Consider the following 27,908-nt stretch of genomic DNA (forward strand, 5'->3'; position numbering starts at 1 on the left):
GGGCAAGTCAGAGGAGAAGGAGGAGGAGGAGGAGGAGGAGGAGGAGGAGGAGGAGGAGGAGGAAGGAGAACCTCTGCGATGTGACCAGGACTTGCGTTGACCTGAAAGAGGAGGAGGAGGAAGAGCCACGTCAAAAAATATTGAGAAGGAGAAGGAGGAGATACAGGAGGAGGAAGAAGAGTTGGTAGAGGAGGAAGAAGTGGGGGTGGTAGAGGAGGAGGAAGCAGGGGTGGGGGGTGGGAGGAAGGAGCTGACTTGTGTTGGACGCCCAGGCATGGGCTTGACGTTGGAGTTCTTCTGCTCTTCCGCCATTCTCTGCCCGAGAACCGCGCGGAAGTTCTCAGCGACAGGCTGAAACTGAAGGAAAATGAGGAGGAGAGCGAGCAGAATGTGAGGGAAGAGGAGGAGAGAGGAGGGAGAAGAAGAATGAGGGGAGGACGAGGAGGGGGTGAGGAGGGAGGAGGGGAAGAGGAGAGGAGGAGAGGAAGGAGGAGCGGCAAAGAGGAGCGGAGGGGGTTCGGACCGCGTGCTCGGTGTTGGGAAGCATGGAGTCTTGTATGCTCTGCTGGAGGAAGGTCTTGAGGATGGGACTCTGTCTGTCTCTTGCTCCCGTCCGAGCATCTGCTACAACTCCCTCCTGCTCCTGCGCGTCAGCGAGGAGGAGCGAGGGGAAAAGGAGAGACCTCCTTGACCCTGGTGGGAGTCTCGAAGCCTGCGAAAAGAGATGAGGAGAGGAGAGGAGAGGAGAGGAGAGGAGAGGAGAGGAGAGGAGAGGAGATGGCTGCAGAAGAGGAGGAAGAAGAAGAGGGTAGAGACAAGACGAGTTCGAGGAGGTGCAAAGAAGTAGCGAAGAGAAACAAAAAGAGGAGGAAGAAAAGAAAGGCAGAGGTCGAGCTCTACATTAGCCAGCAGGACTACGGTATGAGTAGAGAAGCTTCTTCTTGTGTGCATTGGTTGGATGGGAAGTAGCCTGATGGGGATGGGCAGGGAGCCGTCAGCGTGTCCGGCATGTGTGTCTTGCTGCCTGTTTCTTGCTGCTCCATTCTCTTGCTTGGGCGCAACATGAGGATGGAGGTACTGACAGCAGTGAGAGTGAAAAGGCCCTGGGCAGAGTCGCGGTCATTGGAGCGGGGATGGGAGGGGCTTCGTCGAGCTACTTCCTGCGGCGGCTTGTGGGCAGCGAAGTGGAGATCCAAGTGTTCGAAGCGGAGGATCGAGTGGGAGGACGATGCAAGCATCTGAAGCACACGGATAGCGCGTCCGGTGAGGAGAGGCTCTTCGAAGTCGGCGCCTCCATCATCTTCGAGAAGAACCACTACGCGCGGACCATCTCCCTGGACCTCGGGTTGAACCACACCAGGTCAGGCGGGCGGAGCTTCGGGCTGTGGGACGGCAGCCGCCTCGTGTTCCAGTCGCTGCATCTCCCTTGGAACCAGACCAGGCCCTCCTCCTTCCTGACGTCCCTGGGCCTCATGGCGAGATACGGCAGGTCGCTGGTGCTGCTCAAGGCGCTGGTCAAGAAGACGTTGGAATCCTTCCTCAAGATCTACGACAAGCAGGTCCGTGACTCCTCCGCTCTTCGAGGAGGATGAGAGGTCCGAGCAGGAGGCTGCGGAGAGCTTCGAGACCGCTGAGGAGCTGTGGAGCTCGGTGGGGCTGTACCACCTGACGCAAGAGAGTCTGGGCGAGGAGCTGAAGCTTCACGGGTTGAACGAGAAGCTGATGCGGGAGCTGGTGGGGGCGGTGAACCGGGTGAACTACAACCAAGGTAAGAGGAGGAGCAGACGACTTCTCCTCGCTCACTGATCTCTAAGATAACTCGCTCAATGCGCTTGCTGGGATGGTGTCCCTCTGCCCCCTCGTCGCTGGCTCCGTGTTCGCCATCCGGGAAGGAAATGCAGCACTGCCCGGTGAAGCTTTTCCCTTGTTTTACTCCTGCTCTACATGTCCACTCCGTCTGTTTTCTCCCTCCGCAACTCCCCTCCCCTCCCTTCCCCTCTTGTTCTTTCTTCCTCTCCTCTCCCCTTGTTCTTTCTTCGGCTCCATCCTCCTCAACTTCCTTGCCTCACTCGAGGGCTGATGCTTCCATGCAGAAGCGATGATCGAGAATTCAGCCGACGTGCTGAGCCTGAAGAAGAGAATCTCTCAAGTGACGATCAACACCACAAGCTTGTGAGCCAGTGGACTGAGAGGAATGCGCTGAATCTGTGTCAAGGGACCGAAGATACACCTTGTGGAGCGATGACAAGGAGGAGGGACAGTTCGACGCGTTAGTGTGAGGATTGAGGAGAGGAGCGAGCTAAGGTTGAGTGGGGCCTCGCAGGCTCGCGACTCCCTTAGAGTTGTCATCGATCAAGTTCGTCAAGATCGGCACGCAAGGAAAGGAGGGGGAGGCGCTTTCCGACGAGCATGACATGCAAGCAGGAGAAGAAGAGTTGGAGCTTGACCATTCTTCCGACATACTCTTTCGCACCACTCACTCCACGTTCGTGCAAGGGGTGTTGAACGCCTCCCGCCTGACAGGAGGTCGAAGGAGAGACGCGGCAGCCACACCCCTGACATGTTGCGGTGCCAGGAGCAAAGTGGCTGACCGGATGGTCGAGGAAGGCAGGAGCTGCGAGTCGGGTGCCCGACTCTATTTATGCAACGGAGGACTCGCAGGACTTTTTCACTTCCATCTCTCACTATGGGCACAACGTTTACAAGATCTTCAGCCCTCGCAGGTCGCGGGACCTTCCCTCGTGCCCCTCCTGCCCCTCCTGCCCCTCCTGCCCCTCCTGCCCCTCCTGCCCCTCCTGCCCCTCGTGCACTCCCTCCTCCGCCTTACCGGGAGCCTCCTCTTCGCTCTTCCTCTCCTCTTTCTTGCTTTCTCATCCGTTCGCAGGTTACTGAAGGACGAGATCGACCAGCTGTTTTCAGTGTACGAGGTGCTCGAGGAGAAGGAGTGGAAGGTCGAAATGCTGTCGGTCTCTCGCCCCTCAACGTGTCTCAGGCCTACCCTCACTTCCGCCCTCCCGAGCAGCTCAAGTCCTTCCGGCCCATCGCAGGTGAAGCAGAGGCGGCGAGGGGACGAACTCAGTGGAACAGATGTGGAGCAGGGGAGAGGAAGTGAGGCACCCGGTGATGGAGGATGTGAAAAGGAGAAGGGAATGAGAAGAGCGCGGAGGGAAACTCGAGGAGGGGAAGGAGGAGGAGGAAAAGGGAAGGTGAGGTGATGACGGCTGAGCAGACGAGAGGATCTATTATGTCAACGCCATCGAGAAGGCCGTCAGCGTGAGACTTGAGGAGACTGGGGAGGAGGGAAGGGATGGTGTGCTTGACACGGATGAGCAGGCTGTGGAAGTGTCAGCGATAGGAGGAAGGAATGTGGCGTTGATGCTGTGCAGGTGAGTCAGGTTTCTGTGTGTGATCGCATCTTCATTTCATCTCAGCGACATGTTCCCCTCTAAGTGCTCCAAGTCGACCCAACAACGAGAGGAGCTCTAGCTCTGCCTCGCTCCACCAGACCACTCACTAGCTCTTCCTACGTTTACTCATTCAGGAAAATTGATGGCAACGGCGACGCTCCTCTCCTCTCTCTCTCTCTCTCTCTCTTCACATCATCCCGCAGCCCCAGCCCGACCCCTTCGCCTTCCTTGTGTACGCCTTGTGTCTCTGAATCTTGCTCTTCACGTTTCGAGTCGCTGCTACTGAGCCCTTAGGGGCTCCCACGATGTTCTTGGGCGTCGCCATCACCTGGGGCGGCTCAGCATCTTTGTTTCCTTCCCCTTCCCCCTCTCTCCCCCTCCTCTCATCTTCGTTCTTCGCATCCATTTCCCTTTCCACTTCCTCTCACTCTTCTTGCCCTCCTCCCCTCCCCATACCGAGGCAGCGACTTGAGCAGGGGCAGCAGAGCTCGAACTTGAGTCTGCGATGTACTTCCTCTTGGGCCTGCGAATTTGAAGGTCAGACAATGAAGAAAAGCAAGGGAGTGAGGACAAGCGCGAAAGCAGACGCTTACCGGGGGATCAGATCTTCGGGATAGATCACATACGTCGACTCTCCTGGCTCGACTTTGATCTCGTCAGACCCCCAGAGCTGCTTGCCCGACGCGCACATCAATGCGCCTTCCAGGATCACTTTGTTCTGAGACGGCCAGTACTCGTACACTCTCTGTATCTCACTCAGATACAACCCCCTCTACCTCCTCCTCTCCAGCGTCCTCGGACACCCTCCGCCATCAACTCACCTGCCAGCCCACAAGCGTCTTGCCATTGCGAACCTCGAACTTGTAGCCGTTGTAGTAGCCTTCCTCCTTGTTGAGCTTCACCTCCGACTTCTCGTCCGCATCTCCGATGATGAAGACTTGATTGAGCTGGCCCAGCGGGTGGAGACCGACCAACCCCGACACATCCTTCGCTACTCCCGCCTTCTTCAGCGTGAACTTCGAGATGTCCGCCACGGGAACGAAGCCCAGAGGAGGCTCCACGGTTGCCACACGCTTATCGCCTCCCGTGTAGTCGACGATGGTCGATTCAGCAACCGAACCGTCGAACTTCTCGACGAGGATGGAATAGCCCACGTAGAAGCCCGGGGTTGTGATGATGTCCTTGAGGTTCTTCATCTCCTTCGACCCCAGTACAACCTCCTGGTACACCTTCTGCACAGTCCCCTTGACCTCCGGGAAGGGCTCGAGCTTGTACCCGGCCTTCTCAAGGCAATCTCTCATCTCCATGATGTCTGCCTTGTTCCCGGACACGAACGGAAGCTCCACGTCCTGGGGAGTGCAGTACTCCTTGAGGATCAGCATACCTTGCTCGTCGTTGCTGAGGCCCAGCGACTTGAGGTCGATCGGTCTGTCGGCGAGAACGTGATCGCGCAGAGCGTCCTTGCCCTGGTCCCTCATCCCCTCCACGTCGTTCCAGTCGATGAGCGAGTGCAGCAACCAGTAGCCGATCATGACCAGGAACGCATAGCACCTGGGAACAATCTCGTTGAGCTCCTGGTTCTCGATGCTCTTGTCGTATTCAGCTCTCCCTTTCGTCAGCGCGTCCGAAGCAGTCTGGATGGCATGGAAGCGAGCTAGCTTCACGGGATCGTCGCCAACCTTGTCAGGATGCAGTTCGATCGCCATCTCGCGGAACACTTTCTTGATCGTCTTCATGTCTGCGTCAGGCGACACTCCAAGCGTCGCGTAGTGGTCGGGTATCTCAGGCCTCGCGTTCGCCAGCCAGCAGAGCCACTGGAGGAAGCTCTTGGGGATGGACTCCAGGTAGGAGGGGAAATACCAGGCCATGAGGCCGATGGAGAAGAAGGGGAAGCAGACAAGGAGGATGCCGACGACGAGGTAGAGGTGCTGCACCGGCTTCATCCAGAACCGCTTCTGAATCTCAGGGACGATCTGCAAGAAGAGGAACCCGAGGAAGATGTGATCGATGCCCTGAATGATCCACGAGGTTGTCAGACCTCCCAGCATCATCACGTACACCGAGATGTTGCCCCACGTCGTGTCCCACAGTGGCTGACCATGATACAGAGGCCCCTTGCTTCTGGCGGGGAACCAGAACCTCAGCATGGGGTTGACAAACGAAGAGAGAAAGAAGTTGAACAGCGATCGGGTTTCAGACTTCATCCAATGGCAGAAGGCAAGGAAGAAGAAGACGAAGGCGATCTCTCGCACCAGCTTGATCATCCATCCTCTCGTCAGCTCCGGCGAAACCTTGTGAGGCCATCCCCTCAGCTTCACTTTGCTCTTCCACTGCCGCACCACTCGTGACAGAAGATGCCCAAAGATGAAGGGTGTGTATAAGCCGAACGAGCTGATGTCACCACGCGCAATGGCTGGCCCGAAGATGAAGGCCATGCGCCACCATGATATCCCCATGGCTGAGAAGCTCCGACCTCAAACCCCGAGACCAAGAGAGATTGCGCCAGCAAAGGAGGATGAGGCAGGGGGAGGAGAAGGAAGATGAAGAGGAAGGAGGAAGAGGACGAGGAAGAGGAAGAGGAAGAGGAAGAGGAGAGCGCACGGGACGAGAGTCTGTCGGCAATCAGGAGTCGACTCGCTTGGAGGCCGAGGAAGCACCACCCCCCGTGGTGCCCACCCCTACAACCCCCACCCCCTCACTGGTTGCTTTTCAGAACACTATGTAGAAGAACCCCGATAAAGACAATGAAATAGACCCGTACTTGATCACCCCTACCCCCATCTTTCATCGCATTATGCCATGACAGCCCACCTGGCACTTGCTTGTCACCCTACCCCTCCATTTCACCTCCACGTGCAGAGGAAGGGGTGGGGTCTACAAACAGAACAACCTACCAAAGATTTAACTAAAATAAATAATATTAAACATTAGTTATCTTTGAAGTACTCTTCCATCCGGGTATCCGGGAGTATCCGGGAGTATCCGGGAGAATCCGCGCGCCTCTTGAGGGACCATGGAAAGGAGAGGAGGTTGAGGGGAGAGGAGGATGGACGAGTTTATGTCGACTCTGAGCATGAAGACCAAGGGAATGAGCTTGTCGCTCGTGGGGTTGGCGGCTGCTCTCTCAGTCTTGTTGGTCTGTACCGCTAGACCTTCGCTCCTTGTCTCGAAGCAAACTAGAGCGTTACGAGCCAAGCAAGCTGAGATCCGACTCGCCGACATGTACTCCATGCACTGCGACTGCGAGGACCAAGAGAAAGATGGGAATGAGGACGGATGCCCGTGTGCTGCGGCAGCCGCCAAGAACATCAAGATCGCTCTCGACAACGCCGTAGACCGACAGTTTGCCCCGCCCAACATGTACTACAGGACGAGGAACGGGTATGCCTACAGGCTGCGGGGGTTTCTGCCTCCTCGCCTTCACCTTCACGCCCATCGCGAGATTGCGCCCATGAGAGTAAAACTAGGCAAGAAGACCCAACAACGAGCACGGAAGCCCCTCCCAGACGTCCCGACCCTCAGGGTTCCAACAAAGTTTGTGAGCGACGTGAACCCTCGAGTCTTCTACCAGGCGCATCTCTCAAATGCTCCGGGGATGGCTGAGAGGAAGGCAAAGCTTCAGTCGCTTGATGAGCTGGGGTACAAGTATGACGTCGTGCCACTGGCGGATGAAACTTGGGATGGAAAGTCAGACAAGATAGAAGAACAGGGAGGGGAGCAGCAAGGGGAGGAGGGCGAAGTCAACGCTGCTAAGTCAGGAGGGGAGGTTGATGACATTGTAGACTCACCTTGGTTCGCCGATTGGATGGATTACGCGGACCTCATCTTATCCGATGGAGTTCTGGATGAAGCCAAGCATGTCAGCGCGATTCCCCAAGAGCCTCAGCAGGCGTTGGTGCTGGTGAGATGCTGAACTGAAGCAGCTGTGGAGAAGGAGCGAGCTGACGTGCAATTCTTGCAGCCTTACCAGGAGGGGGAAGAGACAGACGCGGCCGATTGGTGAGATCGAGACGTAAGGAGCAACAAAACTGATTTACATATCAGGCAATACGCATACGATGATGATGCAGTTGTTCCCGTCCGAACTGTTGTGGTAGTGGAGGAGGACAACTGATTTGTCGTCTTATGTTGCTGCAGGGAGAAAGCAACTTTCCTGCTCTCGACGCCAACGTGAACTCACCAGGTGGGCTGACGCGAATGAGCACGATGGACATGCTGACGAGCGGGTGCTTGACAGATGGAGTTCTCCTCGGGTACAAGGACCAGCCGGGTGTAGGTGAGGCCATGGCAGACTTCCTGTCGGATCCTGTGGGAGAGCATGGCGAGTCTTCGGCAAGCTCTACGTCGGTGAACGGCTGGCTGACCGACAATTCAGCTTATTAGAACGAGCCATGGAAGAAGAGGCGAGGGGATAGAAATCATACCAGACAGCTCAGTTCAACCTAGGCATTTCATCTTAAAAGAAATAAAATTAAAAAAACGAGTTGACGCCTTGACTATGGACGAGTCTCACGTTTTGAGAGTTTGCTTTCCCGTGACCTTCTTCTCCACATGCTAAGCTCCAGTGAGGCTGTCCAACCCCTATGGCCGGTCCCCCTGCTCAATCTGTCGCATTGTCTTGCCACTTTACGGTACTTGCGTGTAGTACTGATTGAGCATGTCTGTCGAAAATGCAGACCCACTGCTGTTCTTCGACTTGTTCTGCGCTTGTCGGACTGACTCCTCGTGTTTCTTTCGCACCCACATGTTGATCAGGATTCCGACGACGCAGAGGCCGATGGAGACTGAGAGCACGAAGACAGCTCCTTCAATGAGCAGTGTTGAATCGCTCTTGGGCCCTCCTCCGAACACGCATCCACCGTAGGAGGGAGCATTTGGTATGCACTTGGTGAAAATTCCAAAGACGCTAGAGCCAGTGTCAAAGATGACAGTGAAGTTCTGTCGCGGTGTTCCGACAGAGATATTCATGAAGTATTGAGTTTCCAGCTGGTTGTAGACAGGGATCTCATCACTAGCGAAAGAAACCGTGTAGCCCGGGGGTGCCTTGCTAATGTTCACTTGCCTCTTCTCGAACTGAAGCTTCTTGGCTTTGCCATAGAAGTCGAGAGGCTGGTAGTTAGGCTTCTGCTTGCCGATTCCGATCACGACACTGTGAGGGAAATGTTGCAGATCGAACATGACAAGGAAGCGTCGAAAAAACACGTCACCCACAAGAAGCCCAGGAAAGCCTGGAGGAGCTGGCTGGACACACGATTGGTTCGAGTCATCAAGGAACCAAGAATCGTAGGGAATCACAAACTCTCGCCCAGCAATGTTGAGAGTGAAATCCTTTTTGAGCTTAGGATGTGTTGTGTCCTCGACAATGCTCTTCCAGGTAGAATAAGGCTTGTTGTCGATGAGACCGTTCAAGTCGCTGTCGGGCATCACCAGGCAGGAGGTACCACTGTCCATGATGGCAGGGACGTAGCGAAGCCTCGGATCTGTCGGCTTGAACTGAAGCAGTTCGGTGTCACCATACTTGAGTGAGACAGCAACAACCGAGTAATCATGAGGAGAGATCGAGGGAGTGAGGAACATCTGGCCCTCAATCGCATCAGGATCGAAACCCCCAAGATGGATCTCCGCCCTCTTGTCCGTCGAGAGGAACGAGAACGCCCGTCGCTCAAGCTTGTGCACTTTAGAATCATCATCCGTGCTCTGCTTCGTCAAAGAGAAGAGCAGAGGCATCGGAAGCGTAGCTGGTGGGGCGCCGCTCGGAGCCATGCCTGGCATGATGGACGTGGTCGGAGCTTGCGCAGGTTGAGCGGGAGGGGGCGACGGCAGACCGAAACCAACGATGCCATCGACGTCGTTGAAATCCGGGCTATTACAGTCGGTGACAGCACCGAAGTCGGCGAAGTCGTAGTAGTCGCCGAGCTGAACTATGTCGTTGGCCTGAAACCCTTTCAAGTGCGTATTGTCCGCATACCCGAGCATGAAAGCCTGTTGTCAAAACGTCAGATGAGAAGACGCGGCAACCAAAACATGAGAGCAACGAGCATAAGAGTGGTCGATAAGATCAATGAGAGTGGTCGATAAGATCAGTCAAAGGGCGGAGAGATGCTGAGAGAGTCATCGGCCAACCTGGTGAGGCACCACTTTGAAGGTAGAGCTCAGGTCTGGGTTGTAAACAGTGCTGTTCTGAGGAACAAACGCAATGGTGAATCCATCGCCTTGTGCTTCTTGATCTGCTTGTGCCTGCGCTGTGTTTTCTATCAGCGATGTGAAATATCCATTCGCCATGAGCGACGAGAGCCTTCCTTGTAGCTCAGCACGCCCTTCCTCACTTCGTGCCAACATTGAAAGTTGAGCTGCGGCCTCATGGTCGTGAGTGAGAGGCCTGAACGTTCGCAGTCTGCTAACAGCTTGAGCCTCGAGCAGGAAGCAGATCAGAAGCGCCAGCCGCATCGTCCCTCTCCCTCTCGCAGCCGCCGCCATCACCACCTCGAACCCAAAATAGCAAATCTTTTACCCTCGCACTACCCCCATGTCTCTATCACCCCATTTGTTTGTAACCCCACCCACTGAAAAATAGATGAAAGAGATATGATAGTAGGGGTTATATCAGCACCCCTACCTCCAAATTCCTACTACCCGGATCCCTTGCCCGAGAATAGAAAATGACCACCCCACCCCTCGTTTAATATCCTCAATACATTCACCAGGGGTGTCTTATAGGAAGAAGTAGAGGATTGACCCCTCCTTATCCCCCCACCCACCCTCCAGTTCTTCATATTTCAGTACCCTACCCTGATAATTGATGATGAATGTAGGGGTGGAATAGAGCCCTCAGGACTCAGAGTCGGCCGCTGAGTCCGGGCCAGGCCGCGCCATGGCCGGGCGGGCCCCGGGGCCGGTGACTGACTGACTGACTGACTGACTGACTGACTGACTGACTGACTGACTGACTGACTGACTGACCAGTGACTGACTGACTGACTGACTGACTGACTGACTGACTGACTGACTGACTGACCAGTGACTGACTGACTGACTGACCAGTGACTGACTGACTGACTGACTGACTGACTCACTGACTGACTGACTGACTGATTGACCAGTGACTGACTGACTGACTGACTGACTGACTGACTGACTGACTGACTGACTGACTGACTGACTGACTGACCAGTGACTGACTGACTGACTGACCAGCCTGTGAGACTGACTGACTGACTGACTGACTGACTGACTGACTGACTGACTGACTGACTGACTGACTGACTGACTGACTGACTGACTGACCACTGACTGACTGACTGACTGACTGACTGACCAGTGACTGACTGACTGACTGACTGACTGACCAGTGACTGACTGACTGACTGACTGACTCACTGACCAGTGACTGACTGACTGACTGACTGACCAGTGACTGACTGACTGACTGACCAGTGACTGACTGACTGACTGACTGACTGACTGACTGACTGACTGACTGACTGACTGACTGACCAGTGACTGACTGACTGACTGACTGACTGACTGACTGACCAGTGACTGACTGACTGACTGACTGACTGACTGACTGACTGACTCCGAAGTGACTCAGTGAGGCTGACCGGATGACCGGCAGTGCGCCTGACCACTGGCGGTTGGGCGGCGATTATTAAAAGCATCGTACGAATACTGACCTACTGTGCCATGACAAGGTTGGGCGGCAGCAGCAGCGGCAGCAGAAGCGGCAACAGCCTCCTCCTCGGGCAAGGGCCGACGCGGCCTCAGGGCCTGCTAGACGGCCCCCCTGGATACTAGCCTCCTCCCGTCACCGTCTCCACAGGCCTTCCCCTCGCTGTCAGCGTCGCGATCGCTTCTCGCAGGCACGTGTCGGACAGAAAGAAGTGACGGAGAGCAACCTGCAGCTTCTCAGCCCTGGCGGTACTCTTGTCCTCCTCCCTTGTCAAGTTCTTGCTCGCTCTCTTGTCCTCCTGCCCTCCCACCTCCCTGATCCTCTTCGCTTGTTTCTGCTCCTATTCCACATCACCTCGCATCTCCCTGCTCCTGCTCCTGCTCCTGCTCCTGCTCCTGCTCCTGCTCCTGCTCCTGCTCCTGCTCCTGCTCCTGCTCCTGCTCCTCTTGTTCCTCCGGCTGCTTTTGCTCACAGCAATATGTGCAGCAGCAGCTCGGCAGACGGTCTTGATGGATTCTCGCATCTCTCGCCCGGCGGCAGCTGTAGATGAGGTAAGGAGCAGGAGCAGAAGCAGAAGCAGAAGCAGAAGCAGAAGCAGAAGCAGAAGCAGTAGCAGGAGCAGGAGCAGGAGCAGAAGCAGAAGCAGGAGCAGGAGCAGAGCAGGAGCAGGAGCAGAAGCAGAAGCAGGAGCAGGAGCAGAAGCAGGAGCAGAAGCAGGAGCAGAAGCAGGAGCAGGAGCAGGAGCAGGAGCAGAAGCAGGAGCAGAAGCAGGAGCAGGAGGAATACCATGGTCAGCAAACAATAGCTCGACGACCTGGAGTAGAGGTTACGGTGCGCACCAATCAAGAGATAAGAGGAGAAGACAAGAGGAGAAGACAAGAGGAGAAGACAAGAGGAGAAGACAAGCGGAGAAGACAAGAGGAGAAGACAAGAGGAGAAGACAAGAGGAGAAGACAAGAGGAGAAGACAAGAGGAGAAGACAAGAGGAGAAGACAAGCGGAGTGTCTCACGGCTTGAAGCTGAGACGTTGCCGGATGAAGGCAAGGGATCTAGTGAAGCATCAAGGCATGCGAGGAAGAGAAACTGAGCTGACAGCAAAAGATCCGGTCGGACAAGATTGCCGAGAGGTAGATCGACTCTGCGACAGAAGATGAGTCAGAATCTTCTCCCTCCTCCCTTCCTCGCTCTCATATTCCTCCCTCCTCCCTTCCTCGCTCTCATATTCCTCCTCCTCACCCTTCGTCGTACTGTGGATGCTCGGTCGTGATGCTCTCAACGAAAACTTCACGCCCCTCCTGCATCGCTGCACCTGACCAAGTACGAGGATGAGAGGAAAAGCAGGGAGGAGGGAGGGAGGAGAGAACAGAGAGGGAGGTCCAATACCAGCGATTCCCGTCATCTGGACAGGAGCAAGGTGATATCCTGTGCTACTGCGCGAGAGAACTGCGAGGAGATCAAGAGGAGAGGAGGAGAGGAGGAGAGGAGGAGAGGAGGAGGAGAGGAGGAGGAGAGGAGGAGAGGAGGAGAGGAGGAGAGGAGGAGGAGAGGAGGAGAGGAGGAGGAGAGGAGGAGAGGAGGAGAGGAGGAGAGGAGGAGAGGAGGAGAGGAGGAGAGGAGGAGAGGAGGAGAGGAGGAGAGGAGGAGGAGAGGTCTGACCCAACATGCCCCAGCTCTCGCAGTCTCTCAAGCAAACGGTACAAGAATGACAACGCAGCACATCCTAAGGTTGCAGTGAGTTGGGGCGAAGGAGAGTGCAGGAGAGACCCGGCAGAACTTGTCGATCTTCTCGAGGAACTCGATGAGGCTCTTGTTCTTGCTGCTCATGCTGTACATGCTCCCCCCCTCTCCCTCCATCAGCGGGAAACTCCGCGCGTGCAGGTTCACACAGGCCGCCTCCTGCAGTCGCTCCCAGCGAACCTGCGAAACTCATGAACCAAGACCAGCGAGTGAGGAGGACACGACAAGAGGAGAAGTGAGAGGATGGTGACGAGGAGCAGGGGCAGGGGCAGGGGCAGGGGCAGGGGCAGGGGCAGGGGCAGGGGCAGGAGGGGGAGAAGGAGGAAGGGCAGGAGGGGGAGAAGGAGGAGGAGCTGGAGGAGCTGGAGCTGGAGCAGGAGGAAGAGGAGTGGCTAACTGAAGTTGCTGCGAGCGCATTGGTCGTCGCATTGAGAATCTGACGTGCAGCGAGCTGGTCGAGAGCGGACCGAACCCTCCTGCTCCAGTCGATGAGCGGAGGAAGAGAGGAGGAGAGAGGAGGAGAGAGGAGGAGAGAGGAGGAGAGAGGAGGAGAGAGAAGAAGTTTACGCTGCGAGAAACTCGAGGCTGATTCTGTCGGTCTCGTCGAAGATGAGCTTTCTCGCGCCTTCGCTTCTCCCGGCCACCACCAGCACCGCGACAGTTTGCTGCGAGTGCAGCGAAAGATGAGGCGAGGGTGACAAACGATCATGAAGAAGAAGAAGAAGCAGGAGGAAGCAGAAGGGGAAAGGGAGAGGCTAGGGGAGGCAGAGGACACAGTCTCACCATCATCGCATCCTTCACCGGGTATGTCAGGACGGGAGATGCGGGAGGGCAGTCGAACATGGAGAGAAGATAATCGCCTTGAGCATCGCAGATGCTGAGAGGATCTCCCTGATGGGAGGAGTGACGCGATAGAAAGACAGTGGGAGGGAGGGAGGGAGGGAGGGAGGGGAACGATAGGCAAACGAGAGGGTCAGGGTGAGACGGTAGAAGAACTTTGATGGAGGGGGCGAGGGCGTGGAATGAGCGGGAATGGAAGCAAGAGCACCGAAGAGAGAGTGAAGGAGAGAATGGCTGACTGGCTGAGATTGAGAGTGTGAAGAATCTGCAGAAAATCATAAGAGAGTTGAAGAGAAGGATGATACGGGAGGAGGTAAGAGGAGGTCAGAGGTGGGGTACTGACTCCTTCCTTGGTCACGCTTGTCGCCTTGTCTCCCTCACTAGAGAGGAGGAGGAGAGCGCCGCACTCGGACTTGACGCAGTCCTGTGGAAGATCAGAGGAGAGAGGAGAGGGAGGAGGAGAAGGCAGACGGCAGCGAGCGATGCGATGAGCCTGCACATGTCGGAAGTGGAGGAGACAGAGGAGAGACTCGACGTGGCTTGCTCAAGCACCTGATCGGACTGTTGAGCAGCAGAAGCAGCAGCAGCAGCAGCATGCCGTCAGCGTGTATGCCTCCTGCTCGGCCTGCGACGATCGGCACTCGCTCGCCCACATCCTGAGCCTGAGGAAGGGCAGGAGAGGAGGAGGTCATGAAAGAGGAGGGAGGGAGGGAGGAGGGATACATGTGTCGGAGGAGGTCTGAATTCGCTTTCCTCCTCCTCTTGATGTTTCTGATGGTTGTGCTGACTGAGCTTGCGACTTGCTCGCCAGTCTTGGCGTCGGACTCGGAAAGTCGCTGACCGTCCGGTGAGGCGAGGATAACGAGCAGCAGGAGATAGGAGGCAGGAGGTGAAGGTCTAGCAAAGGAGGAAACGAAGTTGAGGTGAACGTGGAGTTTGATAAGAGGAGAACACGGAGAGGTGGTGGTGGTGATAAACGGAGAGGTGGTGGTGGTGGTGGTGGTGATGGAGAAAGAGGACAAGGAGGAGGTTAAAAGTCTATCAACTCACTTGGCTTTGTTGAGGAAGACGATGAGGCCGATCGCTTCCTCGTCCTGATGCGTCAGAGGGACCAGCAGGCCGTTACGCGCTTCCCTTCCGATGAGAGAAGAACAAGAAACCTGAAGGTGATGAGAACACACAAACAGACAGCTTCATGAGAGAGGAAGGGATGGATGGACGAACGGATTAATGGAGCGAAGAGAGGAGAGGAGAGGAGAGGAGAGGAGAGGAGAGAGGAGAGGACAGGAGAGGAGAGGAGAGGAGAGGAAAGGAGAGGAGAGGATGGTTTTGGTTTTAACAGCATTTGAGAGTCACCTTGACGGTCTTGTTTGAGGAGAGACAAGTCAGAAACATTCCTCGAGCTGTAAACTTCTTCTTCAGCTTGTCTCCTCCCGACAAGTTTCTTAAAATGGTCTCTTCCTCCCTTCCTCGCTCCTCCACCAGCACCAGCATCGCTGCCTCACACCCCACCAGCTTCGGCGTCCGGAGGGAGACGAGCTGGGCAACTTCTCGCTCCTCCTCCACCTCCGCGAGCTTCACCGCCAGTTCCCAGACGCGCTGCTGCTGACGGAGAGCGAGTCTGACCTCCTCTACTTGCTCGAGGTCTCTCAGTCGCAGGCTGACGCTCCTTGCGATCCTCGTCGCCGCCTCCTCGCACGAGCTCCTGGAGAAACTTCCTTGGATGCTGTTGAGAGCCGCCATGACGCCCATCACCCGCCCCTCATGCACGCAGGGGATCGTGAGTATGCTTGAGATGCTCCCTCCAGGCTCAAGCAGACCATCCTCCTCTCCCTCCTCTCCCTCCTCTCCCTCCTCCTTCCCTTTCTGCTTGCGTCTTCCTTGCGCCTCTTCTTGCTTGCTTCTTGTCTGCATCTTGAGGGACAAGAAGGTTCGCCCGACGATCCCCGACCTGCTCTCTCGCCCTCAGCCTCTCGCTTGTCCCCCCCCCCCCCTCCTCCTCCCTCACCTCGGAGGCTCTTGAAGCGTCTGAGACCGACGACCGTCGAGGCGACGGGTCACGCGGCCCTCGCAGAGGTAGAGGATGGTGGCAGTAGCCTGAAGGAGCGAGAGGGAGGCAGCCTGAGCGGCATGGAAAAGCTCTTCATGGTCTTTGGCCCTGTCGCAACAAATAAAGGAAGAAAGAAACGGAGAGGCGACGAGAAGAGGAGGAGGAGGAGGAGGAGGAGGAGGAGGAGGAGGAGGAGGAGGAGGAGCACGAGGAGGAGGAGGAGCACGAGGAGGAGGAGGAGGAGGAGGAGGAGGAGGAGGTGGGGCGAGAAGGAGGAGGGCTGGGAAGGACCTGTGGATGTTCTCCAGCGCATCGGAGACTTTCAGAGCCAAAGACCAGCGACCCTTCCCTCCTCTGACGACATCCTCCCCCCCCTCCCCGGCCATGCTTGACGCGGCCGTTGAAAATTGACAGCAGAGGTCAAAACGTAGGTGGACGAGCGAGAGAGCGACAGGAATGTGAGAGAGCATAGTATAGGAGGGGCGAGGGGCGAGAGGAGGGAGGGGGAGAGGGAGAGGGAGAGAGAGGGAGAGGGGGAGAGGGAGGGAGAGGGAGGGAGAGGGAGAGAAGAAAGGGAGGGAGGGGCGAGGGAGGGGCAGGGAGGGAGAGGGTAGGAGGGGAGGGAGAATTTGACAGGAAGAGGATTTACAATCTTTTCAACAAACATCTATCAACACATCAGGTCTTTTCAACAAACATCTATCAACACATCAAGCAGAAGCCACTTGCGCCTCTCACTCTCGCCAAACTTGTCCGGTCGATCCAGCAATCCTGCCGTGTATGTCACCACCAGCCCCCCCCCAACCCCCACCCCACCACCACCACCACCACCACCACTACCTCCTCCTCCTCCTCCTCCCCCTACCACTCCTTCTGCCCCTGCCCCTGCCCCTGCTCCTGCTTGCCCTCCTCCTCTTCGTCCTACCTGTCAGCTTCGGACACAAAAGGAGCGAAACATTCCTTCACTGCGTTGGCCAGAGCTTGTAGCTGTTGTTGTCCCTGTAACAAGATAAGCAGAGAAATGCTGTCAGGGTTAGGAGGGATGGAGAGGGGGGAGGAAAGCGAGCGAGCGAGCGAGGGGTCGCAGTTACAAAGGAGACCTCAGGAGTTGTCTTCATGAACTGGAAGCTTTGGTTGAAGAGGTTGTCATAGTTAGCCGACTCCAAAAGGTCCTCCGCTCCCCTACAGTCTCCCATCTGCTCGAGCATAGGACGACAGATCTGCGGGTTCTTTCTGCACGGGCTGGGTCAAGACAACTTGCTCCTCCTCTCCTCCTCCCCCTCTTCATCCTCTCGCACCTTCGCGCCTCGTCATACTCGTCAGGGGTCACTCGCTCAAGAATGTGCCACATGCGGAAGATCCTGCAAACTCTCAGACAAGCAGGCGAGCTACCAACCCGCTCCCCCTTCCCCCCCCCCGCCCCACCCCAACCAGATTCCAAGTCTCACCTTCCCTCCTCGTTCCGCTCCTTGATAGAATGCACGCGAACTAGGAAGGGGTCGATCAGCTTGCCCGTCTGCCTCATCCCGTCACTTCGCCTCCTCCTGCCCTTCCTCTTCACCCGTGGGCATCGCCGGAGCAGCCTTGAGTAGCGAGTCAGCCTGTCCTGGTGGAGGGAGATGATATCGTCTGACAAACCCGTGAGCGCAGACAAGCAGCGGAGGAGAAGCAGAAGAGGAGGAAGCGGAGGAAGTTGAAAAGGAGAAGAGTTACATATGATTGTGCAGAAAAACTCCAGGTCTGAGTTAGGCAGCTCCGTATCCTTGTTACCCACGCGAGCGAGCATTTCATCGGGGTGCATATTAAGGAGGTTGGCGATGCCCGGGCTGATCTGCTCGGCTACTTGTCATTTCTCCTCCTCCCACAGCTCGTCGACCTCAAGCTTCGTCCTCCTCAGCGTCTCCGTGTTGATCTCCATGTTCCAGAACCTGAATAGCATTCGTCACAATCATCAACCACTCTCACCCCAACCTCCTCTTCCACTACAGCATCCTCTACCGCTACCACCACTACCGCTTCCTCTTCCTCGCAGCTCAATTATCATCTTCATGCGCGTGCATCCCTTCCCCCTCCTCACCCGATATTTTCGTCCTTCATCAGCAAGCTCTTGATCAGCTTCATGCTCTCTGCTCCTCCGTCAGCCTCACACGTGGTCTCCTGCTCTCACAGTCGCGCACCTCCGGGGGGCTCCGTCCTACGCACAAGAGCTTGCTGGTTGCGCGCGTTATGCCTGTGAGGACGTCAAGACGTGGGAGAAAGGAAGTTGAGAGGGTTCAAGCAGTGGGAGGAGAAGAACCTGAAAATTTGCTCCATGGACCAGAGGCCCTTGTCCAGTACCGAGCGAACACTCGCAGGAAGTTCGTTGAACATCTTTGCGAGGCTGCACAAGAACTCAGACCAGCCGGCGCCTTCCTCTTCCCTCACCCTGTCACGCTATACCCTGCCTCCCACACTCCCCGCATGATCGTTTGCGAGAGCCGCAACGAGGCAGCTTCGGGCCGCTGCGGTCTGTAAGGGACGAAGCGACTTGCTGACTTGAGCTCACCTGCCCCACGTCCGGCAGCTCGAGGTGCAGTGACGCTTGTATCGGACGTGAGATCGAAGAGAGCACAACAGCTTGCGAAGTCTGCGGGGAGACAGGAGAGAAGGTTCGAGCAAAGGGGCCCAGGTCAAGATTGTCCGCGATGAGCGTCGGCGCCTGTTCCTCGCGGTTGACCTCAAGAACGAGAGTCGCGTCCAAGTTGCTGGTCTGGCTGCGAAATAGAAGGCGAAGGGAGCAGCAAACGTAGAGGACTGGCCCCTCGTCAACCTCCCAAGTCGTCGATCTCCTAAAGAATATGGAAGGAGACGACCTGAGCAGGACTTGCTTAGTTCACAATCGCCCTCTCACCCTCCTGTCCCACCACCCCACCCCACCCCCCTCTTCCTCTCTTCCTTCCTTTACCTCCCAACCCCTTCGGACCCCACGAATGCAAAGAAGGTGCTCCTGTCTTGGGAGCGAACAAGGTCCACCAGTGAGAGGCCGATGAGCTGAGACACTTGCTGGTCGAAGAGCCCAGCAGCTCCCCTGCTCACCTCGCTGCATACAAAGACAATGAGAAAAGTGCTGAGGGCCAAGTGCGTCGTACCATATGCTACAGCGAGATCCTCGCACGCTGACAAACGCCGAAGAAACGCTCGACATCAAGACTGGAGGTGAGAGAGTCACAGAGGAGCAAGGCAGGAGCAAGAATCGAACTCTGATGATGCAGGCTCAGTTCATGCGGCTGCGAGCCCTGCCCTCTTCGCCCCATTTCCTGTTGCTGAAGCTGTTTGATCCAACCGATACTATCTTGAAGAATGGTCAACAGCGATCGTCCTTGATCGCCATACGCTCTTGACCCCACACCCTTCGCCTGCTGCGACTTGACTGCAAGTACATCAGAATGACATATTCTCCTCCTCCTCCTCCTCCTCCTCCTCCTCCTCCTCCTGCACTCACACTCGCTCGGCACCAGGCGATCCAAGCGGAAGGCGAGAGACTTTCTGTCTTTCCTCACGTTGGGCTTCAAGGGGTGGCAGGCTGAGTGTGGATGAAGGGCTTCCACGAGGACTGAGGCTGGCGAGATCTGACCTTGAGCGATCCAAAGGATGCGAAACTCGAGGAAGTCAAAGCCGGATCCACCAGTCGCTCCTTCCTGCTTGACGTGCACGTTGTCGAGCCTCCTCACTCGAAGAAGTTTCGAAAGACTGCAAACAATCAGTGCTGTCAAAGAGCTCGAGTAAATCCACCTTGAAACTCCCGCCAGCGCCTGTTCGATAAAGAACCTCAACGTGTCGATCTCATCCTTCGCCACAATGTTGTACAAAGACACATCTCTCTCTGCCGCCATGCTCCCACAAAAGTGCTTTGCCGCGAGGCTCATGTTTCTGTGATTACGTCAGCCAAGCGCGTGCCAGAACAGCGAATATGTTGTGAGACCTGACGGTGAGGCTGGGGATGTGCGTCTCGAAGATCATGCAGGTTCGGCTTGCAAGCAGCGCTGAAGTATGAATGAGGAGGAGAAGGAGCCAACATCAGGCATTACCCTCCTTCCATGAGATGGCAGAGGTTGCCGGCTGATGTAGCAGCTTCACTTGTGTGGGATGAAGCGCTTGTCCCTTGTCTCTCAGGTCGCGGATCAAAGAGATGGTGTCCTGCAAGATGGTGAACATGGACCGCCCTGAACTCCCACAGGAACGAGATCCCACGCCCTTGACTTGCTTCGTTTTTGCTTCAAGCAAACTCGTTACTCACTCACTCTACAGCACACAGAAGCGGAAACCTTGTGCAGGTAGGAGGGCATCGATGGTTGCCAGCAGCTGCTTCTGTCGCTCTCTTTGATTCTTGAGCCAGTCCTTCCCCGAGCTTGCCGTCCCTCTCTTCGTGCCTAAACCCTCGTTCTGCTGGGCTCTCACGGCCTCCATCCTCTACCTCTTTCTTTGTCACTTGGCCAAGCCTCTTCTCCCTTGCCCGCGCTCGCTGGTTCGCTCGCCAATCTTCGCCATGCTTGTCTATCCGGTGAACCTCCAGTAATTAGCTCCGCCTTCAAAGTAACACTCCTTTCCTCAAAGCTTCAGCCTGCATGCCGCTCCACTCCTACTCTACCCAACTTGACGTTCCAGTCTGCTCCTTCCTGTTCTACTCTCCTCTCCTCTCCTCTCCTCTCCTCTCCTCTCCTCTCCTCGCGCTTCATCTCTCTGCGATAACACAACAACCATCCCCCAGTACCTAATAAAACCACCCTACCCCCACCCCTGGCTCCTGGTTCGCTTTACCGTGATCTAGTACCCCCACTTGTTCGTCTTTTCCTCTGGAAAGACAGGGGGTGGTCAGGGGGGTGGTCCTTATGCCTGTTTTCCTATGAGCGACATTTCCATACGGTGACATCCGACAGGGAGGGTTCAACTACATCACCCCTACCCCCTATCTTACTGTCAAGTACCCCTCAACATTACCATCCGTCAATAACCACCACCCCCAAATTATCCCTATCTGGCTTCACCCACCCCGATCCCCCTTATCACCCCACCCTCTAGGGCGGGTCAAATCGCCATGGGTCGTCTGCTCGTTTACGTTGCGCATGGCGTCGGCCTGAGGTCGCCGCCGCCTCGTCCATGGCTTCGCCTGCGCCTCCTGTCGCTGCCTCGCCCTCCCACTCCTGACTCCCTCCCCCGCCATGACTCCTCCATTGCTCAAGCTTCCACCAACCCCGCATGGCACCAGACCTTCGAATTTCAAGTCCCCCAGGGCCTTGAGGCTCAGCTACACATCACCGTGTGGGACGCGAACTTCACCTTCGGTCTCCCCGAGAGCTTCTTGGGTGAGGTTGTCATCAACGTCTCCAAGCTCGTTGCCTTCCCCGATCATCTCATCGAACAAGGTCTTCCCTCTCCTCCCGTCGCCTCTCCCCTCCGCGGCTCCCTCCCCTCTGCTCATCATCCCCTCCCCTCTGCTCTCCTCGCTTTTAACTCGGCATCTGACTTTCCTTCTCAGACTTCCCGTTGCGAGCAGGGAAGCATTTCAAGGGCAGCGGGTCGGTGGTCAGTGGCCTAGTCAATCTGAGGCTCATCTATAAGCCAAACCAAGAGCGAGAGGAGCAGCAGACCCCCACGCCAGCACAGCCCGCTCCTGCAGCCTCCCCCCAACGATCACTCTCTCCGAGCCCTCCCGAGGATGCCACACTTGCAGCTTCTCATCGCATCAGCTCAGCCACTTCTCCTCTTCCGGACCCTCAGGTGCCCCTGTCCTCGCCCAGCCTACCGCACACTTCTGCTCGCTTTGGTCCTAACGAACCCGAGCCGTCCGTGGGAGCCGTGCAAGCTGCCAGAGAGGCGTTCACGAGATTGCTGCAGAGTCAGAGAATGACCAAGGTTCTTCTTGCATCCAAGGACGGCATGTTTGTTGGCAGCGTCAACTCCTCGCTCTACAGCAGCTCCAAGTCCTTGATGGAACATCTAGAGGGATCGCAAAGGAGCAACACGAGCATGCAGCAGACGATGAGCGAGAGTCTCTCTCTCGGTCCCTCTTCAGATCTTGCTGGTCTCTCGGAGCTCCACAACCAGCAGGATGCGCCTGAGGTGCTGGACGCACCCAAGGAAGTTCTGCGATTCAAGAACTCTCTGCCGCCTGACTTTGAAGTTGGTACGAGTCTGCTATCTGGAAAAGCAAAAGACCCAGACTCTCCAGCTGATGTCCAAGGAGAAGCACAAGTCCACCCGGCTGACCCACACGCTGGAAAGGAGGAGATCAATCAGCCTCCTTCTCTTCCTTCCCCGCATTCCAACAACAGCACTCAAGATAGTTTTGGTTCGCCAGAGAAAGTCAAGTCCGCCAACTCCAAGAACGCGTTAGTTCGCAACGTCTTTCGACACCTATGGCTGGCTATTGACTCTGTCTTCAACGAGATTCTGGAGGCGAAGGAATCCGAGACATCCTTATCCCAGAAAGAAGCGAAGCTCAACTACGCCTTCGATCTCGTCAACGAAAAGTTTCGCCCTCTCATCACTCAACACTTCCAGGCCTATGAGGATGAAGAACAAAACACGTTAAGCGAGGAGAACTCATCTGTCCTCTTCGAGAAGATGTTCCATGCGGACACTTTGTGTCTCCCTGCCATGTTCAAGTATACTGTGTTCCACTGGACCAAGAAGAAGCTTCACAGCAAAGAAACGACGGCTTCGCTCTACCAGGAACTCCTCCTCGCCTATCGCTCCTCCAGCTCGATTCGAAAAGCCTCAGCCTTCAAAGTCATAGACCCAAAGAACTCAGGAAGAATCGAGCTCGGAATGCTGCTCGATGCTTTGACCCTTGGAGGCAGCCCTTTCGACGACATTTGCTTCATCCTCCTTGGTTTTCCGCAAACAGCGGCTGTCTTTCATGAGCTCGGATTCGAGCTGTCGAACCCTCGAATCTTCATGGCACCGCACAGAACTGAGAGCGGGAAGCTGCAAGACATTGGAGACTTGGACCTGAGCGAGAATTCAGTGTCTCAAGCTTCTCCTTCCTCCACACTGAAAAATTCTTCATTGCTCTCAAACATCATAGCGCCTCCCAGGCTGCAAGCAGAGGAAGTGGACGAGCAGCAGCAGCAGCAGCAGCAGCAGCAGCAGCAGCAGCAGCAGCAGCAGCAGCAGCAGCAGCAGCAGCAGCAGCAGCAGCAGCAGCAGCAGCAGCAGCAGCAGCAGCAGCAGCAGCAGCAGCAGCAGCAGCAGCAGCAGCAGCAGCAGCAGCAGCAGCAGCAGCAGCAGTCTTTCGCTCTGCTGAAACAGGAATATGGTGACCTGCTTGCGGAGTTGCTGGAGGATCGCGTGGAAGAGACTTTCCTTCCCATCCTGCAGTGGAAGAAGCAGCTCCTGCATGGGTTGGGAGCTCCGTGAATGAGAGGCAGGTGAAGGACTAGAGGAAGAAGCCTGGAAATCTTTTCTCACGTTTATTCACACGCGGAGCAACCCGGAGCTGCTCTGCTATATGTACAAGAGGCTCTTCGTCTCAATACTTGTAGTTGGCTTGGAACAAACTCGACGTGTCTCCCGACCCGCCCGAATACTTTCCGAGCTGTTGTGTGCATGTCAACTAAATAGTACAGGATGGGAGAAAAAAGGCGAGATTGAAGCTAAGGTGAAGACAAGATTCTCACCTGAGCTTCTCCGTTGGCACGGCACCGATCGAGGAAGACGTTTTGTGCCGCCTCTAGGTTGCTTTCCTCTCCTTTCCATGCCTTCAAGCACGACTGCTGCAACGCTCGACCGTACGAGAAAGTAAGAGCCCAAGGCTTCTTGGCCGGCATGACGTTCATTGCGTTCAAATTCAGCGTCGCTTCTTCCTCGGACTGGAGGCGACGCTAGTTAGAGCACGCGTGTCAGCTGCCTGAACCTCACCTGACCCCCGCTGAGGAAGACGATGCCTGGGACAGCAACGGGGACGCAACGCTGAAGAGTTCGGATGGTGTAGGCTGCGATGTCCATGGAAGAGGCCCGAGCCTTGCTGTCTGAGCCAGGGCAGACCATGTTTGGCTTGAGGAGCGTTCCTTCCAGCAGCAGCTGCTGGTCTCGGATAGCCTTGTACACTTCCACCTGCACCTTCTCCGTCACTTGTGCTGTCCTCTCGATGTCGTGGTCGCCATCCATGAGGATCTCTGGCTCGATGATCGGAACAAGCCCGTTGCTCTGACAGATGGCACCTGCGACCAGGTCAGACGCTTGGGAGGAGAGCAGGCAACTAGGTGGGAAACAAGAGGAGCCCTCATATGCCAATAGTCATAGAAAGGTTTGTCATCAGGACGCATATCAGATCTCAAAGATATGTAGAAGAATCATCGGGTTCCAGCAAGGCCTCCAGAGGAGGACTGAGCTCATTGTCATCATCAACATCATCACCGTATCGCGCGAGAGCCCAAGCATTCTCCTTGATCGCCACGTCCGACGGCTCGTTAGCAGAGATCTTGTAGACAGCTCTCCACTTGGCGAATCTCGCCCCCATCTTGTAGTACTCCTTGCACCTCTCCGCCAAGCCGTCAAGCCCTTGCGTGCTCGTCTCGCCGTCTGTTCCAGGAATGACCTCCAAGCCCTTGTCCACCTTGATGCCCACCACAATGCCAGCATCTTGCAGATACTTGATGAGAGGAGTCCCAGCCTTGTCCTTGGATCGGAGAGTCTCGTCATAGCAGATGACTCCTGATATGTATTGATTCATCCCTGGCGTAGTGAAGAGCAGCTTCCGGTACCTACATTGCATTGACTAAACACAAGTTGAATAATTCCCCATCTTCTCTACCTGATACGGTTTTCTTCAGTGTTCTCCACATTGATTGATGAAAAGCGTTTGCCTATCGTTCCGGTACTTTCATCTGCAGCAAGAATTCCTTTGCCAGGCGACGCAATGGCATTCTACAAAAAGGAATATCATGACCACTTCACACCACAAACATATGCAAAAATCATCTTGCTACTATTCACTCCCATTACCCCTCACGACCCTCTCTTGGTGCGATTCTATATTCCTGCTGGACTTGTGCATATGCCATTGCCTCCTTTCACCCATCTCCCTCCTCTCTCCTCACTTCTGTATCCTTGTCCGCCGCCCCTTCCCTGTGTGTTCGTCCCTTTCTGTTCTTCCTCCCCCTTCATCTTCTCCTTCGTGTCTCCTCACCGCTGTCTTGATCAGTTCGTCGCGGAACGCTCCGGCTGCCGCCATTCCTCTCCTCACGGTTTCAACCCACCCGTCCTGGTGATCTCATAACCATCACCCCACCCCCCTAGCCTACCCTACCATCACCCCACCCCCTACTCCCCTCTTCTCTTCGGAATGGACTCTATACAAGGACCTCGAATGAGAAACTCCTCAGACCCACCCCACCCCTCTTTGACCATTGACCTACCCTACCCCCAAGACCATACTCACATTATCACCCCTCCCATGATACATCTATTGTTGGCCTTCTGAGAATTCCGAATGTACGGGAGAGAATCATGAAAGAGTTTGAAGAAATAAATTCAAATATCTTCGATATATTTCAAATATTTAAGATACTTGGGTACTCATCCTCCACCCCCCATTTCCCCACTACCTGAGCTTCTCCACCCCCTACCCTCCCTTTATGTGTCTCACTGGTAGTTCTTTGAGTTCATTCTCGATGCCCCCCACCCCCTCACACAACCACCCACCACCTCGCCCTGTTTCGAACCCCTACCCTCGCTCTACTTCGGACCCCTACCCTTCAGAGTCCGTCAACCACCCACCCCTACTCCTCTCTTGTTGGCTGCACGCTTGATCTGCACTCACGGCACGTGCGAGGCTCAAGTGTATGAGGGCGATGCTCACCAGTACCGTAACCGTCCGATCCGACCCGGGCCGGGCCGGACTCCGGGACTCTAACTAAGAGCGGCGCCCGGCCTAAGATCTTTACTCAAAGCATCGGACGGTCAAGGTACCGCCGGGACACCCGGCCCCGCCGGTGACGGTTCAGTTCTGCGGGGTGTCCAACTCCGGTGGCAGTGAATGCCAGTACCGGGTGACAGTGGCTCGGAGCGGCCGCGCCAGACGGTGATCGGACCGTCAGTCCGAGGCGGAGCCGGGCAGGATTTCAGCGGCCCCACTGAGTTTAATGTCAGTCACGCCGCACTGCCATGTGGCCCAGTGGGCCGCCGCCGGCCCGGCCGGGCAACCGAGTGGCACTGAGGCAGCCGCGGAGGCCGCTGTGCACGGTGCCGGCCGAGATGGCCTTCAAGGATTTGCCGCTCTTGTCCGACTCGTTTCTGCCTCCCGCTGATCCCTGTCGCACTCTATTCGGAGGCCCTAAGCTTCTTGTGTAGATGAGATGTAGAACTGAGGAGGCGATCAGGAGGGAAGGACCTCAACGATCTGCGCGTGTTCAAGTGAGCCAGATGACCTCACGAGGGGCTAGCATGGACCTCAGGAGCAGACATGCCATCTTCCTGGTAAGAGTACTCGAATTGCCAACCATGCGCAGCTCCTGCGTGAGAGCTGGACGAAGTCAAGACGAGGAGCCTCTGCAAGCTTCTAGACGGACCCATGCGCTGACACGCAGATCAAGGCGCCCTGGAAGGAAGGATAGACGCGAGCGATGGAGCTCAAAGCTTCCTGACCTGCTCATGTGTGACCTCGCAGTCCCTGTGGTCACCTCCAGCCCTCACAGGCTTCAGCAGGCGTCAACCCCAGCCTCATGTTCATCACCGCGCGGTGGGCAGGCAAGAACCTCATCATCACGTCCCCGTCCCTGCGGCAGCTGCTCGTGAGCAGACACTCGCATGCAACAAGGCAGAGCACGAAGAAGAGACCCGGTGGCTGCTGCGGCTCCCACGTCCTTGTCCACGTATCCCCCAGCTCCTATGACAGCGGCATCTCCCACCCTCCCTGCGATCTTGTGCGAAGCTCCGTTGGTACCTGGGCAAGTGAGGAAGGAGAAGAAGGGAGATCATCGCTCACTCGTTCCGACCGCGAGGTTTCCCTCAGCGTCGAGGGCGATCATTCCAATGGTGTCGTGGTTCCTGCGCGAGACATGTCGACTCACTTGCTCGGACCGCGTCTGGTTGGGCCGGACTGGAGAGTGGTAAGGAGGGCACTCCTTGTCCTCCCCTGGAAAGCCCCGGAAGAAGTTTGGCTGGCAGTGGCTTGCAAGCCAGGCTGCGTGCAGGAGGTTTGACCGGTCAGTTTCAAGCGGCTCCTCTTTGAAACCAGCCATGACGGCATACGACGTTGCCTTCTCTCCCACCAGCAGAGAGTGAGACGTGTGTTCCATGACGCTTCTGGCCACCGAGATCGCGTTCCGGATATTTCTAAGGCACCCGACGGCACCCATGTCATGTGAAGCGCCGTCCATGATCATGGCGTCAAGGGTGACCTCTCCTGTCGAGTCTGGACTCCCTCCGAACCCCACAGTCCCGTCGCACTGCATCTCTTCACACTTCCTACATCCTGCCTCCACCGCATCGACGCTCGTCCCTCCCGCCTGGAGCGACTTGAAAGCAGACGCGGTTGCGTTCTTCCATGGCCAGGTGTTGATCGCCAGGAGCTTCTTCTTGCCAACAAGCTGAGCGCATAAAGTGATGGTGACGAGGCATAACACAGCGAGGCAGATGAAGTTGACAGCTCGCATGAGCAGCGACCTACACGTGTGAGGTTGAGATGGGCAAGGTCTAGGCAGATCACGTTGATCGCATTGAAACAATTCTAGGAAAGAAAAGGGTCAAAAGGAGATAGAAAGGAGGCCAGATGACTGTAGCTCACAATTTGCGAATGCGAACACGGGAGATCAAATGAAGCAAACCCCTGATGAACCAAGTCAGAAGCTCTTCCTTCCTTCAATCTTCCTCTCTACCTCCTCTATCTCATCCCGCATTGTCATCTTTCTCCTCTTCATTTCGAAGATTCAAATTCTTTCTCTTTCATGCTGCAGCTCTACTCCCTTCTCCATTTCTCCATATCACGCCCTCCTCCCTCCTCTTTCCTTTCTCATACCCCTCACAACATAATCGCTGCCCACCCTAAATAAATAATTTCATTCGAGCTAGAGAGACAGAGAGAGAGAGAGAGAGAGAGAGAGAGAGAGAGAGAGAGAGAGAGAGAGAGAGAGAGAGAGAGAGAGAGAGAGAGAGAGAGAGAGAGAGAGAGAGAGAGAGAGAGAGAGAGAGAGAGAGAGAGAGAGAGACAGAGAGAGAGAGAGAG

General features: G+C 56.0%; 8 protein-coding genes across 8 annotated transcripts; 3 read left to right on the forward strand and 5 right to left on the reverse strand.

Moving 5' to 3' along the window:
- Window positions 1–1,133: 1,133 nt before the first annotated feature.
- On the forward strand, window positions 1,134–3,561 carry GUITHDRAFT_162871 (hypothetical protein; the record flags this gene model as incomplete). Its single annotated transcript, XM_005833936.1, has 12 exons — window positions 1,134–1,559; window positions 1,606–1,768; window positions 1,815–1,910; window positions 2,094–2,172; window positions 2,216–2,275; window positions 2,324–2,526; window positions 2,576–2,723; window positions 2,885–2,951; window positions 2,993–3,047; window positions 3,230–3,273; window positions 3,334–3,386; window positions 3,432–3,561. 12 exons carry the CDS (start codon window positions 1,134–1,136, stop codon window positions 3,484–3,486), a joined length of 1,449 nt encoding a protein of 482 aa, XP_005833993.1. The 3' UTR covers window positions 3,487–3,561.
- Window positions 3,562–5,023: 1,462 nt separating this feature from the next.
- Window positions 5,024–5,188, reverse strand: GUITHDRAFT_56233 (hypothetical protein; the record flags this gene model as incomplete). Its single annotated transcript, XM_005833937.1, has 1 exon — window positions 5,024–5,188. A coding segment is annotated over one exon (165 nt), but the record flags the coding sequence as incomplete, so codon positions are not given.
- Window positions 5,189–6,424: 1,236 nt separating this feature from the next.
- GUITHDRAFT_162873 (hypothetical protein) lies at window positions 6,425–8,918 on the forward strand. The gene is made up of 5 exons (XM_005833938.1): window positions 6,425–7,308; window positions 7,369–7,406; window positions 7,452–7,500; window positions 7,545–7,590; window positions 7,645–8,918. Exons 1-5 carry the CDS (start codon window positions 6,454–6,456, stop codon window positions 7,788–7,790), a joined length of 1,134 nt encoding a protein of 377 aa, XP_005833995.1. The 5' UTR covers window positions 6,425–6,453; the 3' UTR covers window positions 7,791–8,918.
- GUITHDRAFT_152269 (hypothetical protein) lies at window positions 8,890–9,872 on the reverse strand (the record flags this gene model as incomplete). The annotated part of the gene is made up of 2 exons (XM_005833939.1): window positions 9,531–9,872; window positions 8,890–9,389 (listed from the first exon to the last, which is right to left on the reverse strand). Coding segments are annotated over exons 1-2 (620 nt in total), but the record flags the coding sequence as incomplete, so codon positions are not given.
- A 2,210-nt stretch (window positions 9,873–12,082) lies between these two features.
- On the reverse strand, window positions 12,083–20,149 carry GUITHDRAFT_137976 (hypothetical protein; the record flags this gene model as incomplete). The annotated part of the gene is made up of 32 exons (XM_005833940.1): window positions 12,083–12,125; window positions 12,313–12,385; window positions 12,460–12,519; window positions 12,733–12,796; window positions 12,841–12,993; window positions 13,597–13,704; window positions 13,862–13,918; window positions 14,035–14,077; window positions 14,206–14,550; window positions 14,704–14,813; window positions 15,010–15,604; window positions 15,662–15,811; window positions 15,995–16,090; window positions 16,442–16,474; window positions 16,629–16,702; window positions 16,804–16,936; window positions 17,002–17,064; window positions 17,152–17,534; window positions 17,580–17,631; window positions 17,781–17,829; window positions 17,881–17,933; window positions 18,000–18,083; window positions 18,128–18,204; window positions 18,249–18,456; window positions 18,648–18,782; window positions 18,832–18,892; window positions 19,026–19,112; window positions 19,185–19,432; window positions 19,475–19,612; window positions 19,665–19,725; window positions 19,771–19,956; window positions 20,008–20,149. 32 exons carry the CDS (start codon window positions 20,147–20,149, stop codon window positions 12,083–12,085), a joined length of 4,164 nt encoding a protein of 1,387 aa, XP_005833997.1.
- A 628-nt stretch (window positions 20,150–20,777) lies between these two features.
- GUITHDRAFT_107364 (hypothetical protein) lies at window positions 20,778–23,101 on the forward strand (the record flags this gene model as incomplete). Its single annotated transcript, XM_005833941.1, has 2 exons — window positions 20,778–21,105; window positions 21,219–23,101. The coding sequence occupies 2 exons, from the start codon at window positions 20,778–20,780 to the stop codon at window positions 23,099–23,101; spliced, it is 2,211 nt and encodes a 736-aa protein (XP_005833998.1).
- Window positions 23,102–23,159: 58 nt separating this feature from the next.
- Window positions 23,160–24,917, reverse strand: GUITHDRAFT_86602 (hypothetical protein; the record flags this gene model as incomplete). The annotated part of the gene is made up of 6 exons (XM_005833942.1): window positions 23,160–23,279; window positions 23,362–23,553; window positions 23,603–23,904; window positions 24,101–24,447; window positions 24,498–24,610; window positions 24,873–24,917. The coding sequence occupies 6 exons, from the start codon at window positions 24,915–24,917 to the stop codon at window positions 23,214–23,216; spliced, it is 1,065 nt and encodes a 354-aa protein (XP_005833999.1). The 3' UTR covers window positions 23,160–23,213.
- Window positions 24,918–26,243: 1,326 nt separating this feature from the next.
- GUITHDRAFT_162876 (hypothetical protein) lies at window positions 26,244–27,370 on the reverse strand (the record flags this gene model as incomplete). The annotated part of the gene is made up of 4 exons (XM_005833943.1): window positions 26,670–27,370; window positions 26,522–26,627; window positions 26,378–26,469; window positions 26,244–26,329 (listed from the first exon to the last, which is right to left on the reverse strand). The coding sequence occupies exons 1-4, from the start codon at window positions 27,337–27,339 to the stop codon at window positions 26,244–26,246; spliced, it is 954 nt and encodes a 317-aa protein (XP_005834000.1). The 5' UTR covers window positions 27,340–27,370.
- Window positions 27,371–27,908: the final 538 nt, after the last annotated feature.

Source organism: Guillardia theta (genome assembly GCF_000315625.1).
Source record: "Guillardia theta CCMP2712 unplaced genomic scaffold GUITHscaffold_28, whole genome shotgun sequence".
Lineage (NCBI taxonomy): Eukaryota > Cryptophyceae > Pyrenomonadales > Geminigeraceae > Guillardia > Guillardia theta.